Below are 17031 nucleotides of genomic sequence, written 5' to 3'. Positions count from 1 at the left end.
GGTCCCCTCCGTTTTCCTGTGCTGTGGTTTCCTCCTTTTAGCTGTCATGTCCCAACCTCAATCCCCCTGGGGCATCTGGTCCACCCCTGCCCATAAGTCCTATGTCCACCCCACAACTTATAATGCTAACAAGCAGTTTGGGGCCTCCCAGTGGTCAGCAGGCCTGAGCCAGGGGTAACAGCAGGGCCCTCAGCCACCTGGTCCCTTGGCACAGTCTGTCAGGGCTTCTTGTCTAATCAAGGGATGGGTTTTAATTTATGCAAATGGGGGAGGGAAGGTGGCAGGGAGTCACAGACATCCATCACCCCATTTCCTAGCACCAGTCATTCATCAGTGGGGCCTTAAAGATAATACACTTTTTGTTTCAGGCAATTACTTAATCTTGACAAACTCCTGTGTTAAGCAGGGCTATTAGCAGGGTCCATCATTAATCAGTGCAGAACGAAGTGGGTGCTTTTTCTGAACTGCAATCACTCTTGGGGACCCGGGGTGGGCCCTTTGCCATCCTCGCTGCCCTAATTACACAAGCAGCATGCTAACAACCAGCATCCCGCACGTGCTGCAGGGGCGCAAGCCACGGGCAGGAGAGGGGCCCATTTTTAACGCCAGTCAGAATGTTTTCGGAGCCAGGCAGAATGATCCATGGGGGTTATTAGCAGCCACCAGGAACACAGCTGGGGAAACAGATAACTCCCCTCCCCTGGGTCCCTCCCGGACTTGCCTCCGACTTCGCTGGGTACCTGGGCAGCACTTAGACGCCGCTACATGGCAGACCCATTCTGTTTTAAGGGGTTACATTTCATTTTGGAAAGACCACGAATGAAGTGGAAATACCCAGGCTGGCCTTGTGTTTTGCTGGAGTTTGTTAGCGCTCCACCTCCTTACCAGGGCCTGGGTCACAGAGTGCTGCACCCTCCCCCATCACACACCTGTGACCCTTATTACACCAATGCCTGGCCCAGGCTGCCCTGAGGGGGAGTGGGGCACCCAGGAGAACAGGGGATGAGTCAGGCAAAGACTGGGACCTGGGCCTTCCCCCAGCCTCATTTCTTCTTCCTGGTCCAAAAAGAGCTCACACCGCCCTACCCCACCCCACCCGTGTCTGGAATTTCGGAGAAATGGGCATGAGGTCTGGCTGTGACACAGATTAGCCATTTGACTGACCCAGGGCAAGTTACTGAACTCTCCTGTGCCTCAGTTTCCTCATCTCTAAAGTGGAGGTAATAGTAACAATACCTTCATCAATTGCTATGAGGATGAAATGAGTTAACAAATGCAACATGCTCAGGAAGGCTCCAGTATGAAGGAAGCCCTGTGCACTGGCTGTTAGAACCACTGTGGTTTCCAGTTTCCAAGGAAGGGCCAGTGCGTGGCTGACTCCTAGGAACTGCTCTGTCTCCTACTGTGGCCCCGAGCAGCATGGCTTTCTCTCCTCGGTCCTAAATTAATTTAGACTGACCGTCGGTAGCTACTGGCCACCCTTGTTATCCTCGGGTTCTGTTTTCCAGTAGTGGGAGATTCACTCATTCATGTATTCATTCATTCACTCACTGGGCACATAATCCTCACCTTCTCCATGCCACGCACTGGGCTGGTCGTTGACTCAGAGGAAATGGTGTGGAGGGAGTATCGTCTGCCTGCGGTGGAGCGGGGTGGCAGAAGAAAGGTCCAGGAAGCTTCCTGGAGGCAGGCTCATGTGGACTGGGGTTGCTGAGGGCAGGCTGAGTTGGCATGATGAGGATGAGGGGGTGTGGTGGGGCGGGGCTTTCTAGGCAGGGTGGAGGCAGGTTGCAGCCTAGGAGGCATGGGGTCTGCGAGGTTGTCATTTGACCCTGGGGCTGGGAGAGTCTGTGGGGCAGGATCTGGAGAGTCCTGAGTGCCAGGCTGGGGCTTTTGACTCCATTCTGCTGGCAATGGCAGGACCTGGGGACCAACTGTCAGTCACTTGGACCCTCCTCCCGGTCCCCCTACTGAGGTGTGACTGGACCCACGAAGCAGGGCCTTTGCCCACAAACACCTCGGATGTGAGTGCACAGGCCAGGCTGCTCTTGGGTTTGTGGAAGGGCAGCTCTGGTTTCTCTGGCCCCGAAACACATTGTATTTGGGAGTTTTCCTCTAGATCTTAAACCCTGTTTATTTAAAACGAAGTAGACTCCGTCTGCTTTTAATTCACATGCTTAGCTCATCAAAATACTGTTTTGCAAGAGGTTTTTTTTTTGATGTCAGGAAGGCTTTGGCGTGTTTTCCTCCTCCCTTTCTTCTACAGTCTTATTCTAGGAAACAAGATTCTGGGCACCGCTCAGGGCTGGAGGGTTGGGTCATGAGACCACATATTCTGTGTCTCAGTTTCTGAACCAACAAAATAGGGGAGCAGGCTCTTCCCATGGATTCATGGACTGGCCTCCAGTCCTGCTGGTGGACACCGTATCCCAGCAAAGAGAAATACTGTTTCCATGCACCACAGTGGTCGTTGGTGGGGAGAGTGGGGAGGGTGGTGGGAATGGCATGTGCTCCAACCATCATTCAGTTAACTGGGTCCAGAATCACACGGGCAGGGAGCCAGGCGTCCGAAAGTGTAACACGACTTGCCCAGTGTTTCTCCAAGGTCCTGCCGCACTGCCCCTCATGACCCCGGCTTGGGCTTTGCTTTCTGGGGACCCTCTTATTTGTCAAAGGTCTCAGGAGTCCACACACCCACTCCCATGTTTGGGAACACTCCAAGCTTGTCAAGAACGCAGCGGGCAGCAATCCAGGGCAGAACAAGGGAGGTGCTGTCGACCAGCTCTGCGCGCAGAGGTCAAGGGTGTGGAAGGGTGGAGAGAGAGGCACAGGCTGACTTACTCCCCTGGGCGGGGCACCGGCCTCACCCACAGAATCGCAAGTAACCCTCCTACGATCCTGGGAACGCTTGTCCGTTAAATGAATGGAAGGGAGGAAGGAAAGGAGGGAAGAAAAATAACTGTGTTTTCATCAGTAAATGTAAGCGACCCAATAGAAGTTTGTAGGAAGCTAAGATTCAGAGGTGAGGAAGGACTGAGGTTTAGGGAGAATTCTCATCACCATATTTTGTGTATCGATGAGACGTTTACTAAACTAGACTAGGATTCCGAAGCGGTGAAAAGTCAATAATGATAATGAGTTAGGCCTGAGCTGTTCAGTAGGGTAGCTGCCAGCTGTGTGTGGCTGAGTGCTTGCAATGTGGCTATCCTAATTGAGATGTGCTGTGAGTGCAAGATAGGTACCAGGTTTTGAAGACGTAGTAGGAATAAAAGCATGTAACACATCTCATTCACAATTTTTATACTGGTTCCATGTTGAAGTGATAGTATTTTTGATGTACTGGTTCTATTAAATTGTGTTATTAAAATAATCACCTGTTTCTTTTTAGTTTTTTTAAAATGTGGCTCCTAGAAAATTTACAATAACATATGTGGCCCACATTGTATTTCTGCTGGCCAGGGCTGCATTAGATGAGTGGATACCTAGAGAAGATTCTAGTCCAAGTTAGAGAGAATTTTAAAGGATCCCTCTGAGTAACATAATTATTGGGACTGATAAGAGGCTCCCAGGAAGTGGCCCTTATGGGACCTGCTTAGATGAAGGAATGGAGAGCATTTTGTCATTCACCTGTTGATTGCAGAAAGACAGTCCAGCCCCAGTGCTCCTTTGCTTGTCCAGGTGGCTGATTCCGCTGCCTAGTTTTAAAGGTCATTGATTGTCTGTGGCAGGCCCTGCCTCAGAATGCAGCCTGGAATAAAGAGGTGCCTTGGCTCAGCCTGGGAAACCATCACCAGGGCCTGGTGGAGACCAAATGTGGTGGCTTCACTGTCGTCTCGAGAGCTACGGCAGAGTGCAAAGCCGGGGCTTGGTGCTCTCGGCAGGACGCAAGGCAGGACCTATAAGCCAGATCAGGAAACCTCTTGTTGGGCTCTGCAGGGAAGGGGCTGGACACTAGTTAAGTACACAGAATGGCAAGTGACACCTTCAGGACCCTTGGGGACCAGACAGAGGAATGGCATGGTCATCCTCCTGAAAGGGCTAAATCACCTGTGACAAGTGGGCTTCTTGCCAGGGACCAGTCAGCATTGCAATAGCTAGCTGACAAGGTCCCTGCCAGCTGACGGGGTCGCCAGTGTATGCTGTCAAATGAATATGTCAAGGGGCAGCAAGATTTTAGGGGAAAGCCTGAATCCATCCCAGGCCGTCTGGCCTAGCCCTGGCCTGTGACAGGTGGAAGGAGCACTAGGGCCTGGGCACAGTCTCCTCCGGCTCCTGGGCTGGATTCCTGCTCTCTGCATTGGATTCTGCAAGGTGCCAGAGTCCCTGGGAGCCATGGTCCTCTGGGCTTCAAATCTATTGCATTTTGCGGTGGGGAGGCTGCACACTACTTTTTTAGAAACATTCTTTGGCCATGACAGAGTTTTCAACCTTAAGCAAGCTTGACTATCTCTATTGTTTGTTCCAGCCCTAAAATTCTCTAATCTGGGACTCCACGTGTCTACCCAGACAGGCAGGCAGCCCATCCCATTCCCTATGATGGCGGGGATCTCCCAGGTGTCCCTCTGGAGTTCACCCCAGTCTCCTACCCCTTGCTAAAGGGGTAGGAGCCCAGCAGAGGGGTCTGTAGGGGTGGCCACACCGGCACCCTTCAGGACCCTACTGCGTGCCTGGCCCTGCACTAGCTCTTCTCCACTTCACAGTCTCCCTCTGACATGGGTCCTCATTTTACAGATAAGGACACCGAGGCACAGGAAGGTTCAGTGAGTCAGCAGTCAAGCCAGACTTGGCTGTGGCACTGGTGGCAGCCTCATCTCTGTCCAACAGGACACTATGCCGCCTCTTGTGGCCTGTCTCCTGTCACTTCAGGGCCACTGTTGCAGGGAACAGATCCCATGACTCCTGGCTCCCAAGCAGCAAGACCCACATGCCACAGGGCCGGCCTCTCCCGTGGCATTGGCTGGAGCACACTCCTCACCCTGGAATGTGCAAGTCCCTCTGCGTCCCTGCCTGCCCTCACTAGGAGACCAGTCTCAGGACTCTGTGCCTGGCGTGGAGTGGCTGTGCTGGCCCCAGCCCAGCACACTCTCTCTTTCAGCAGCTAATTTGTCAAGTAACACCTCAGCCTGGGGTGGGCAGTGTGCGTGGGCAGACCCAGCAGAGGCCACGGGTCCTGCTAGGCTGTGTCTGCAGGGCAGGTCTGATTGCATGAGTGGCCTGGGCCTCAGCCAGCCGGACACCAGCCAGCTCGTGGTGTTGGAATTTCCTGTCTGATTTTAATTCCTCCCCCCACTTTTTTCCTCCAAGTGAGACAGAAGCACTTTTTAGTTGCACGTTGTGGAGTGGCCATTCAGGATATTATTCTTATTAAATGCTTCCTGTGGGGTGGTGGCTGGGCATCAGGAGGGCCTCTGGAAGTCTCCTGTCCTGTGGCTTATTATTGAAAATCATTGTGCCATTTGCATAAGGCCCTGGGGAAGGAGGCTTTCCATGATTCGTGCTCTTTTGGCGCTTCCTACTTCTGATGCTTAGGCCAGTGACTTCGTCCTCATTTGCAAACACCTGGTCATCTGGGCTCATGTGGCTGAAGGGCTGGCCTTTGAAAGTGTCAGGATTTCAGAACAGACCAAGGCTCCCTAGCAAGGGGAGAAAGTCCCTGGCAGCCTCTCCCAGCCCTGGTGTGCACTTTCATTCATGTACCATCGAAAAGCACAGACCCCTGGATGCCTTCCAAACCTGCATTCCCAGTGGCACCCAGACCCCTTGCAGCTGCTGCTCAGAAGCACTGGTAAATGGTCACCAGGATTCAAATGTCTCCCCCACTCCTGCCTCTCTGATCTTCTGTGTTGAGTTTCTCCAGTTAGTACAATGCCTAGTAGGTGCACGGACATGAGAAATGATTTCCCCTTCCTTCAGCAACTGGGAACTACGGAGCCACAGCAAGTGTGGAAATGCCAAAGGGCCTGTGAGTCTCCTTCCCAGGGTAGTCCCTGGAGCAGCAGCATCTGCATCACTGGGAACCTGTTAGACATGCCCAGGCTCACTGAGGCAGGAGCTCTGGCAACAGGGCCCAGCAACAGCCTGAGAAACCCCAATATCAGGACTTAGTGGGTGCTTCATCGTGTACCTCTTATGTGTATTACATCATGTGTTCCTCTCGAGGACACTAGCAAGAGATGTTCCTCATCCTGTATGTATAGGAGAGGCCACATGCTTTGCACCGGGGCTTACGCTTCACTCGGTTGAATGCCAGGGAACAATTGGGCATCCTGGGTTCACTGTCTGCACTGCCCCGAGCCTGAAGAGCCTGCCATCCTCCCCCTCCTTCTGGCTCTGCCAGGTCTGGCCTCTTCCAGGGAGCCTTCCTGGCTGCTCCAGACCTCATGGAAATCTTTTCCTGACTTTGAGGCCACTTGGGCAGTTTGTGCTGCGTGGGCCTCGCTGAATCCCACGGGGTCAGGCTCTCCAGCTGTGGCAGTGGCTTACACAGCAGCGCCCTGGGCACTCCCTGTGGGCGGGAATTATGCCTCTTGTTCTCTGTGGCCTCCAGAGCCCATGAGCAGTGTCCTCTTACATTGAGCGAGTAGGGGAAGCCTTGACCTGCAGCAGGGTGTATGGTTGTGACTTCCAACTGTGGATGGAGAACTCTGCCCTGGGTGGTAAGCAGCTCCGCCATGGATTCCAGAGACAGCTGCGGAGCCGAGCTTGATGGGGCCCAAAGCCTGTGTATGTCAAGGCCGTATTAGTGGGGCGATGTGTCTGAACTACATCGTATCCCTAGATCAGACCTGGATGGCTGAAGGAAGGAGTATCCAGCCTCTTCTTTGAAGCTGGTGTGGTCGTTTCTGGTATCTTCTGGGAAGCCTTTAGGTATGACTTCCCTGGGGATTGGGCCTGGGATCTCCACAGGAATAGGAGAGAGCAGAGTCTTCCTCTATGGGATTTGTGACAAGCCCAGAATAAATGGCCAGAAGCAACCTTAGCCATGCAAACAGCAAGCTGGCATCCAGCATCATCGGGGTTGTGGGGGCGCTGGCCTTCTGGGGTTCATCACCAGAATGATGGTGCGATCGCCATCCTTACCCATGAGATTAACATTTTTCATTTCATAAGGTGTCTTCACATTCCTGTTTCATATAGGATTAAATGGTTTAACTGACCAAATTGTACATTAAGCGTGGAATGGAAAGTAGCAATCACTCTCACTTTCTTTCTCTCTGTTGAGACTGGAGAGTCATTGACGACTATGTAGCCAGTGGTGCATCTGTTCTTATTTGACAACTCAGACCTGGCCCAGGGCCCCGAGATGGCACATGTGTGCATTCAGGCCCCACTCTGTTCTCCTGAGCCTGTGCTTCATGGCAGAGCCCAGAAGCAGCATGAAGATGCAGTACCCTGCCCAGCCTTGCCCTCCTTGCAGCTTTGTCCAGGCCATCCATGCGCCCCCTTTCCTGGAGGGAAGTAGTACTGGGTTTGGTGTAAAATAATTGAATTGTAGAGGAGACCCCATCCTCTGCACTGCTGCCTTGCAGCACACAGGAGGAGCCTTCATGAGATGTCGCAGGCTGGGACCTGGTCACATCCCTTCTGCCTTGGGCTTCTCCTGCTGCTGACTTTCCCAAGAGGGGAGTTATTGCTGCAGCCATGGGGTATGTGGCTGAATGCAGACAACGGAATTCACAATAGTGTTCACCTGAACTCCCAGACCACCTTGCAAGTTCCCTCCCTTGCTCATTTTCTCCAGGCAGCACGGACACAGACACTAGGGAAAGAATGGTGGGAAACACCAGAGCTTGTAGTAGCCAGCCTAAGCCTCCTGGGGACTGGTCATCTGGGAAAAGGGGTGGGTGGCCAGCAGAGATTAATTTATAGAAGACCTTTCCTGCAAAGCCATGGCTTCTATCAGTTCCTGCATCCTCACTCTGTCAGGCAGTGAGTTTGCACAGAGTACACATCTGTGCATGGAGAACTCTGCCCTAGGTGGTGAGCAGCTCCGCTGTGGATTCCAGAGACAGCTGCAGAGCTGGGCTGAGTGGAGCCCAAAGCCTGTGTATGTCAAGGCCATATGAGTGGGGCAATGTATCTGAACTACATCGTATCCCTAGATCAGACCTGGATGGCTGAAGGAGGGAGCATCGGTGGATGCCTTATATGAGTTTCTGTCTGATACATCTCAATGTCCCTTATACTGGGAATGGAGGAAAAGTTCTCTTCATTACCATAGCACTGGGACCCTTGTCACATCTGCTGAGAGATGGGGAAGGGCATTATCACTTATTAGGGGTTTCTACTCTATGGACACCATAAATATTCTTTTTTTTTTTTTTTTTTTTTGGATATGGAGCCTTTCTCTGTCTCCCAGGCTGGAGTGCATTGGCGCAATCTTAGCTCACTGCAACCTCCACCTCCCAGGTTCAAGTTATTCTCCTGCTTCCGCCTCTCCAGTAACTGGGATTACAGGCTTGCACCACCACCCCTGGCTAATTTTTGTATTTTTAGTAGAGATGGGGTTTCGCCACGTCAGCCAGGATGGTCTCAAACCCCTGACCTCAAGTGATCCACCCACCTTGGCCTCCCAAAGAGTAGGGATTACAGGCGTGAGCCATCGCGCCCGGCCCACCATAAATATTCTTCACAGCAGTTGGGTTGATGTCATTCCTATTTTACAGGTGATGAAACTGAAGCTTGGAACACTCATTACTTGCTAGCGAATGACAGAGCCGTGGTTCACACTCAGGTCTGTCTGGATTCATGGCTCAGGTGCGTTCTGCTCCTATCCCAAGCTCCTTAGACAACAGGGACAGGTGATGTCCTGTAGGACTGTCCTTTGGCTGATGTGTGACACTGGAGCAAGCTGGACTTCACTCTGACTGCAAAGGTTACCTTGACTTCCAGCCTGCCCCTTTACTGCTTTTTTCTTTCCTCTACACTAGCGCCTTCTTTTGCCAAAGATATTGGTGTATTTTGTGCCTAGGTCCTTCCATTAGGAGAAAAGCAACCAGTAAGCCATCTACACTTTAGTGTGAATTCATTCCCATGACTCCCAAGTTCTGTTTGCTTCTAACAAAATCACACTGTGCTGGATGTTACTTAATATGCAAGGAATTCTAAGTTAAAGGAACATGATAAATTAGTTTTTAACTGGAGAATCCCAAAGTCCCCCATAGTGAGAACAAAATCGGATGTCAAAAAGCCCTTCTCCAGTCATCCCAGAGACATGCCAAGTAAGAATGCCTCCACTTCAGCTGATTGGAGTCCACTCCTCACGTAAGAGTGCCTGACCTGACGCAGAGCAGGCACCCCCTTTGTGTGCGAGTGCTAGCCAGGGTCCCACACAGATCAAAGCCTCCTGGCCTGAAGGCTGTGAAGGTGCGTGTGGGCATCACAGAGGCCACCTGAGTGTGACAGGTGGACAGGGCATGGGGACCTATGGTCCTGACATGGGGCCCACCCAGTGGGTGCAGCATGGCTGCTCCGAAGGAGTCTCTCTCCACGTGACTCCAGCATTGTCCCCTGGGATTCACACCTGCAGCATGGGAGCCAGTCCCTGGAACCCTCCACAGCAACACTCAGCATCACCGGGCTTCCCCATCCTGGCCACAGCCAAGGGGCTGAGGGCCCTGGCGTTTGGAACCAAAGACCTCATGTGCCCTTCCTTGATTTCTGGTCATGGATGCAGCTACCGCACTGGCCTCCTACATGGTGACCCTGGAGTGTGGGCCAATTGCCCAAGAAGGATGGGGATCCAGGCCCCAGCCATGCCACTGCCTTCCTTCCCGGGCCCACAAGCTGCACTGAGATGTGTTTGCACTGCCTCGTCGTAACACAGACCTGTATCGTGCAAGGCTGGGCCTCACCTTCCCTCCATCAGTGCCGGGCAACTCGGTTTCTCTCTGAAACCCGTTTCTTCTCTGGTCCAGGCCAGCCTGGTGCACAGCGACCACATGCTTCCAAGCTAATTCCCTCCCGCAGTCTTGATGGAAGAGACCGTGGTAACTGGAGACGGCGCTAATCTCCAGGACTGGACAGCCCAGAGGGCCGGGGCATCCCCAACACAGCCAGTCTGTCCTGGGAGGTGGCTGCTTTCACCTCCCTGGCCTCTCTGCCGTGGAACAGGCCCTCGGGCCTCTCCGGGAGCCCAGCCACGGGGCAGTACCTCTGCGCTGTGGCAACACATGACTTCATCCGAGGAGAATTCCTCCGGCTGCTGACGGAGGCCGCCCGGTCATGTTTCCATGACCCAGTTTTCCCGATTCTTTGTCTGAACTCTGCAGACACCTACCTCCTTCTCTCCCCCAGGAATCCACAGGATCATTTCTAATGGGGCATTAACTTGAGCCAGGCTTCCGGGGAAGGGCTGTCCCTGCCTCCTCACTGCCCTCCTCACTAACACAAGAAGACCGTTACACCCAGGACACTGCCCACACCAATGTCTGCTCACCCTGGGACCGCCAGCAAGAAGCATTTGGTGTTGAAACTGCAGCACAGAAAAGTTCCAGGATTTTAAAGAAAAAGCCGTCACTCCGCCACCCTAAGCTTCTCCGGCTGTTGGGCTTTCTGTGTAGGATCAAAAACAAATGTGCATTTTTTTTTTCCAGAGGGGAGTGATGATCCATTGAAAATTCCCATCTTAGAGTTTCTTCCTCAGAAACTTAAAAAGAGCGTCATTTCTTTGAAATGGCATATGGGGTGTGTATGTTTGAGGGGGGGATGGTGTGTCTGTCCCTCTGCCGGAAGGACATGATTAATTTTGGATTTTTTCTTTTACTTGAAAAAAAAAAACCATAAAAGCCAACAATGAAAGCTGTGTGTGCAAGGGTCTAGCTCAGGATGTCACTCAAGGCAGCGCCTATTCTTCCCACGCATCTTCATGCTCCTTGTGGGCTTCTGCAGCCTCTGGATGCAGCGGTTTCTTGCCAGAGTTGGAAAGCAGAATTTTTCCCTCCTCAGCCTGGCCAGGGGGCTCTGAGCAGAGCATTCACTTCTGAATGTTTCCATCGGGGGCTGTGGGACAATCCGTGCTGGTCTGAAAGAGACCACCAATGAGTCAGGGTCAACTTTTATCCCTCAGGTTACTTGGGAAGAAAAGCTGGTCTGTAGAGACTGTGTGTGCACATGTGTGCGTGTGTGTTGAGAGGTGGTGTTGGGGTGCTGTCCTATTACAGCTGCGCTCAGAGGATTGGGGCTGGGGCTGGGGCTGGTGTGTCAGGTGGGTTAGAAGGGCTGTTGGGTCAGTCATTATACATACAGGGCCACAAAGATGAGCCAGCACCTGCAGTCAGAGCCCTGGTCCCGGCCTGCTCAGGGGGTCCCTTCTGAAGCCTTGGGCTGGAATAAGTGAGGCCCTTTGCCTGGGAAGTGGCTAACCATTTACAGATAGATAGCAGGAATGTGCCAGCAGGAAGGGACCTCAGGGCTCCTCTAATCCCTGTTGTACAAGGAGTGTGAGACCCAGAGAAGGGATGTAATTTCCCCAAAGTCCCATGGCCACCTAGTGGCAGGGCCAGTCTGGGATTCCTGGCGGATGGGCACCGCTGCCCCACAGCACTGGACCCTCCTTGTACAGCGTTTCCAAAAGTTGTATCAGAGCAGATGACTGCCTGCTCAGGACCTCCCAGGGGCTTCCCAGATTGCTCAGAAAAAAATCCCAAGGTTCTTCCCATGGCCTGGCTAGTGTGATAGGATCTTCTCTCCTGCATTTCCACCTCCATCCATCCTTCTGTGCCTGGCAGATTAGCCTTCATGCTGAAATCACTGAGTTCTCCTGACACCTGGCCTTTGAATTTGCTATTCCCTTTGCCCCAAGCTCCTTCTCCAAAGAGGCTGACTTACCTCCACGCCTCATCCATGTCTCCTCTGTTCCATCTCCCTGGTGGATTTCCTCCTTAGCTTCATCCCCCTCTGACACTATGTTATAAATATATTTGCTGACTTGTCCACCACCTGTCTCCTCTCACTGGGCGATGGTGTGGGCCGCCGTGTCACAACAGTGTTCCCAGGGCCTAGAACAGTGCCTGCCACATAGCGAGTGCTTGATACAAGGTAGATGCATGCATGCATAAATAAATGAGTGAATGAATATTTCTAGATGACAGCTATTCATACTTCACAACTGCTGATGTGAATAGATGGGGTCTTCTCTCTCAGGGTGAGCAGAAGGGTCTGGGCAGGTCCCTGGTCTTACACCTTGCACCTTGGCTGACTAGCTGGCCTTATACATCCCTGTCCATCCTGGGGCAAACACTGTGCTACTGTATTGGGATAGCAGTGCCAGAGGCCCTACTCACTGAAGGCCTGCTGCATGCTGGGGGCTGGGCTGGGCTGTGTGGGGAAAAGACTATGAGACCACCAGTCACTTACCACCCAATGAATCATTGCTCTTATGGAAGTAGAGTCACACCACCCTGAGCCTTGATGTTCTTTCCTGGAAAATGGGAATAAGAACAAGGTTAATTAATGATAAAACTAAAGGTGCTGTCAGCAAAGCCCCATGAGGCAGCAGACATTGCTGGAGATGAGCCCCTGCAACAGCAACCCTAGTGGGCACATTGCCGCTCTGCCCTGGCCAACCTCACACATCACCGCCAGGACAGGAGGACCCACTAGCACGTGTTCCCAGGCTCCTCCTGGGGATTCCAGGGGTTGAGAGAGGAGTGCACGGGTGCATCCTGCACGTTCCACAGGTGACTCAGGCTCCTGGAGAGCAGCAGAGCTGGTAGGAGGTGCCGCCTGCAGCCCTGCCTGCCTGGAGAAAGAGAAAGCGCTTCCCCTGTAACCTCCAAAGCCTTCACCCCAGGAGCTGCCAGAAAACAGAGGGCAGGCCCCACTGTAGCAGGACTCTGTGGGACCCCTCCCCAGGCCTCTTTCTGGAAGCCTCAGGCCCCTCCTCCAACACATACCACATGCACATACACATGGCAATACACACATACACATACAGCAAATACACACATATACACAGCAACATACACACACCACCTGCACATGCACACAGCAACACACATACACATACGGCACACACACACACATACATACAGCAACACACACATGCACACAACAGCACACACACATATACAGCAACATACACATACAACACACATGCATATACAACACATATTTACACATTTAACACATACATGAACATAAATACGGCAGCAGACACATACCACACACAGCATATGCACATACACATAGCAATACACATATGCATACAACATACATGTACATATACACAGCAACACACATGTATGTATACACAGCAACACGCATGTATATGCACACAGCAACACACATCTATATACACACAGCAACACACATGTATATATATACTGCAACATGCACATACACACAGCAACACACACATACAGCATACACATGCACGTATATGCAGTAACACACATACACATATAACATCCATGCATATGCACACAGCAATATACACATACAGCACACACATACACAGCAACACATACACAGCAACATATATATACACATACAACACACAACATATCCACATACAGCAACACACACATCACATGCACATACACAGCAACACACATACACATACAACACACATGCACATATAGCAATACACATACATATAAAGACACACACATACTACAACAGAGACACACACAACACACTACACACATACACACACTGCACATACACATGCACGTGCAGCACACACATATACATACCCCACACACACTACATGTAGACACATACCACACACATATGAAAACACACCTCACACACACACATACATACACACACACACACACACACCATGGCTTGGTCTTGTGGGGCAGAGGGGCAGCCTCAGTGGTACCTGTACTTCATGTTTGCCTGGTAAACCCCTGAAGCTCACAATGTTCCATAGACTTTATAGACCTGGGTGAAGTTGCCTGAATCCTGAATCCTGAGCAGAGCATGTCAGCTCATAGCTGCGGGTAGGGTGGGGTGGTCTGGGCTCTGATGGCATTAGGAGACCCCCCCTCAGCCTCTGGAGGAGCAAGACCATGAATGGCAGGCACACCAGGGTGCTGGGGTGTGCTTCCTGTGTGAAGACCAAGGAATCCTGGGCTGAGTGCAGCTTCCTGGGGTCGCTGGGAAGACCCAGGAGCTGGTATTTGCCAAGTGCTGAAAGCAGAGCTGTGGACTGTGTGTGCATTTGTTAACTAAAGTACATAGCAAGGTGGAGACGTGGTGGGGCGATGGGGGCCTGGGATCACCCTGGCGCTTGGAAGCTGCCTCTGAGTGTCATTTAGGCTGGGTGAAGGGAAAAGCCATTCAGAGCCTTGGATTCTCCTCTTGGCACTGTCGTTTTTCAGTCCTGCGACTTTGGGCAAGGCCATGAATCATTCTTGGCTTCCGTTTCCTCATCTCTTTAATGGGCATAGTAACACTAGTTGCATCAGGGGGCTTCTGGATGTGCAAGGAAACATTTAGAAATACACACACACACACATACACACACAACCATTTTTATTTTGTTGGCAAAATACTGGAATCTGGTCTGCCCTGCCATGTTTTTAAGGCCCTTTTCTACACATTTGGGAAAGTGAACACTGTTTCCCTGCTGACTCCCTGGAGATCCAGTGGTCTCTTGGTCTGTGAGCAAGCAGTGCTTGGCCCCCTACCCTCCCTAGGGTTTGCAACCAGTATGAGCCACTTGTCCTGTGCCCCACATTAGTAAATTCATAGTTTGATGATGGACGTTGGAGGCTCCAAACATGAGTGCTACTTGTCCTCCTCAGCAGTGACACTTGTTGAGTGCATCCTATCTGCACAGGCTCTGGGCGAAGCGCCTCCTCTGTGTGGGCTTTTTATGTCTTCACAGCAGCCATGTAGGTAGTTACGGTTATCGATTTTCAGATGAACAAATGGAGATTCAGAGAGGCAAAGAAACTTACAAAAGTCATGCAGCAGGTGAGTGAGCTCTGACCCTCATGTTCCCTAGCCTCCGGAGTACCTGGTGGTCCTGTCACAGCCGCCTAAGTCACAGCCACATGCCCGGCTCACCTGTGCGGGGCCAGGGCCTCAGAGAAAAGGTTGTCCTTCCAGCACTCGGTGGCTCTGGAAGTGATAGCTGGGCCAGAGTCTTGGACCACGTGCCTGCGACCAACTCCTCTTTGAGTCTGAGTTGGGCAAACTGTTTGAATCAGGGTGAGAAGATTTGCTTTTTGTTTTTCCTGGTCCCCATGGAAAGTGCCAGTATTGTGAAATTATGAAGATGGAGTTGAACATGTAAAAATTAAAGTTAAGATTTCAGGAGAAAAGTTTCTTCCCATTAAGAATCCATTGTGTTCAACCCAAGCATCCATTGACAGATGAATGGACAAAAAAAATGTGGTCTATCCAATACAATAGATTGTTATTCAGCCTTAAAAAGGAAGGAGATTCTGGCACAGGCTGTAACATGAATGAACCTTGAGGACATTATGCGAAGTGAAATAAGCCAGTCTCAAAAGGACAAATACTGTATGATCTTTCTTGCACGAAATAGCTAGCATGGGAAATTCATAGAGGCGGGAGGTAGAATGGTGAATGCGCAGGGGCTGGGGGAGAGGAATGGGAGTTAGTGTTTCGTGGGTGCAGAGTTTCAGTTGTGGAGATGGATGGTGGTGATGATTACACAACAATGCGAAGGGGCTTAATGCCACTCAACTGTGCATGTAAAAAAATGGTTTAAATGGGCCGGGCGCGGTGGCTCACGCCTGTAATCCCAGCACTTTGGGAGGCGGAGGCAGGCGGATCACGAGGTGAGGAGATTGAGACCATCCTGGCTAACACGGTGAAACCCTGTCTCTACTAAAAATACAAAAAAAATTAGCCGGGCGTGGTGTCGGACGCCTGTGGTCCCAGCTACTCAGGAGGCTGAGGCAGGAGAATAGCGTGAACCCAGGAGGCGGAGCTCAGTGAGCCAAGATCGCTCCACTGCACTCCAGCCTGGGCGACAGAGTGAGACTCCGTCTCAAAAAAAAAAAAAATGGTTTAAATGGTAAATTTTAGGTGTCTTTACTACAAGAAAAAAAAATTCATAGTATTTATGGTGTTGTACCAGAATCTGCACGGAAACAGTTAGTAGCATTATTTTTCTACATTTTTTTGTTTGTTTGTTTCTTTTTTGGTTTTTTGAGGTGAAGTTTCGCTCTTTGCCTGTAATCCCAGCACTTTGGGAGGCCGAGGCAGATGGATAACCTGAGGTCAGGAGTTCGAGACCAACCTGGCCAACATGATGAAACCCCATCTCTCCTAAAAATTTGTCTGCATTTCTTAGCCTAGCAGTCAGCTGACCTGTACATACCTATCACAAACCCATCCACATTTCTTTAAAATATTCAGAAATCCAAACTTAACCCTGCTTCCCACTGGCCTGTAGCCTTCAGACTGAGGGAGAGTCGACTAAGAAATCCCCACTTCTTAGCCCTTTTCCCAGTATAACTACTTTGTTAAAAGCCTTGTTTTCCTAAAGCCTATAATTATGTTTGCCTCCAGGGTACCCAGGAATTTTTTTTTTAATAAACAAAGAGCATCCTACAATTATCATGATGATTTGTTGAGGGCAGGCCAAGTTCAGACAGGAGGCTGACTCAGCTCTGGAAACTGACACGCACGTGCTGGCATTTTCGATCCTGGGGGCACCCGACAGCGTTTAGGGGTCAAGAATTAATATTAAGAGCTGGAGAACTAACAGATCCACATAGATGTCCGCTTTATACTGCCAGCAAAACGGGACAGCAGTTGGGTGGGATTTGGCCTTCCTGAGGCTGGTGGCACCGTCTGCGGGCCATGCCGTCACAAATGGCTCTAGGTCAACACCTCCAGCCTGCGTGCACTGCAGCATCCGGATGCGGTAACCTGGTGCTGCTGGAGCCACACGCAGCCGGGCCGGCATGGGCAGGGGCCAGCATGGGCAGAAGCCGGCGGAGTTGGAGCCTGTCGCTCTGTCAGCCCTGATTTGCAGGCTGAGCCCAGTTTCGTGGCCCTGCCTGTAATCTCCCTGAGTTCAAAGAGTGCTTAGCTGCTTGT

General features: G+C 51.4%; 1 protein-coding gene across 12 annotated transcripts in view; it reads left to right on the top strand.

Annotated features, from left to right (window-relative positions):
• Nucleotides 1-17031, top strand: part of GLI2 (GLI family zinc finger 2) — a 257249-nt gene that overhangs the window by 174751 nt on the left and 65467 nt on the right. The window contains exon 2 of one of the 12 annotated variants that reach the window (XM_063647354.1): nt 8667-8757. The exons of the other annotated variants lie outside the window; for them this stretch is intronic. Within the exon in view, the coding sequence (XP_063503424.1) occupies nt 8709-8757 (49 nt within the window). The 5' untranslated portion in view covers nt 8667-8708. The remainder of the gene's footprint in view (nt 1-8666; nt 8758-17031) is intronic. 12 annotated transcript variants of the gene reach the window in all.

Source organism: Pongo pygmaeus, chromosome 11 (assembly GCF_028885625.2).
Source record: "Pongo pygmaeus isolate AG05252 chromosome 11, NHGRI_mPonPyg2-v2.0_pri, whole genome shotgun sequence".
NCBI lineage: Eukaryota > Metazoa > Chordata > Mammalia > Primates > Hominidae > Pongo > Pongo pygmaeus.
The sequence above is the reverse complement of the archived record's forward strand: the minus strand, read 5'-3'. Positions and strand labels throughout refer to the sequence as shown.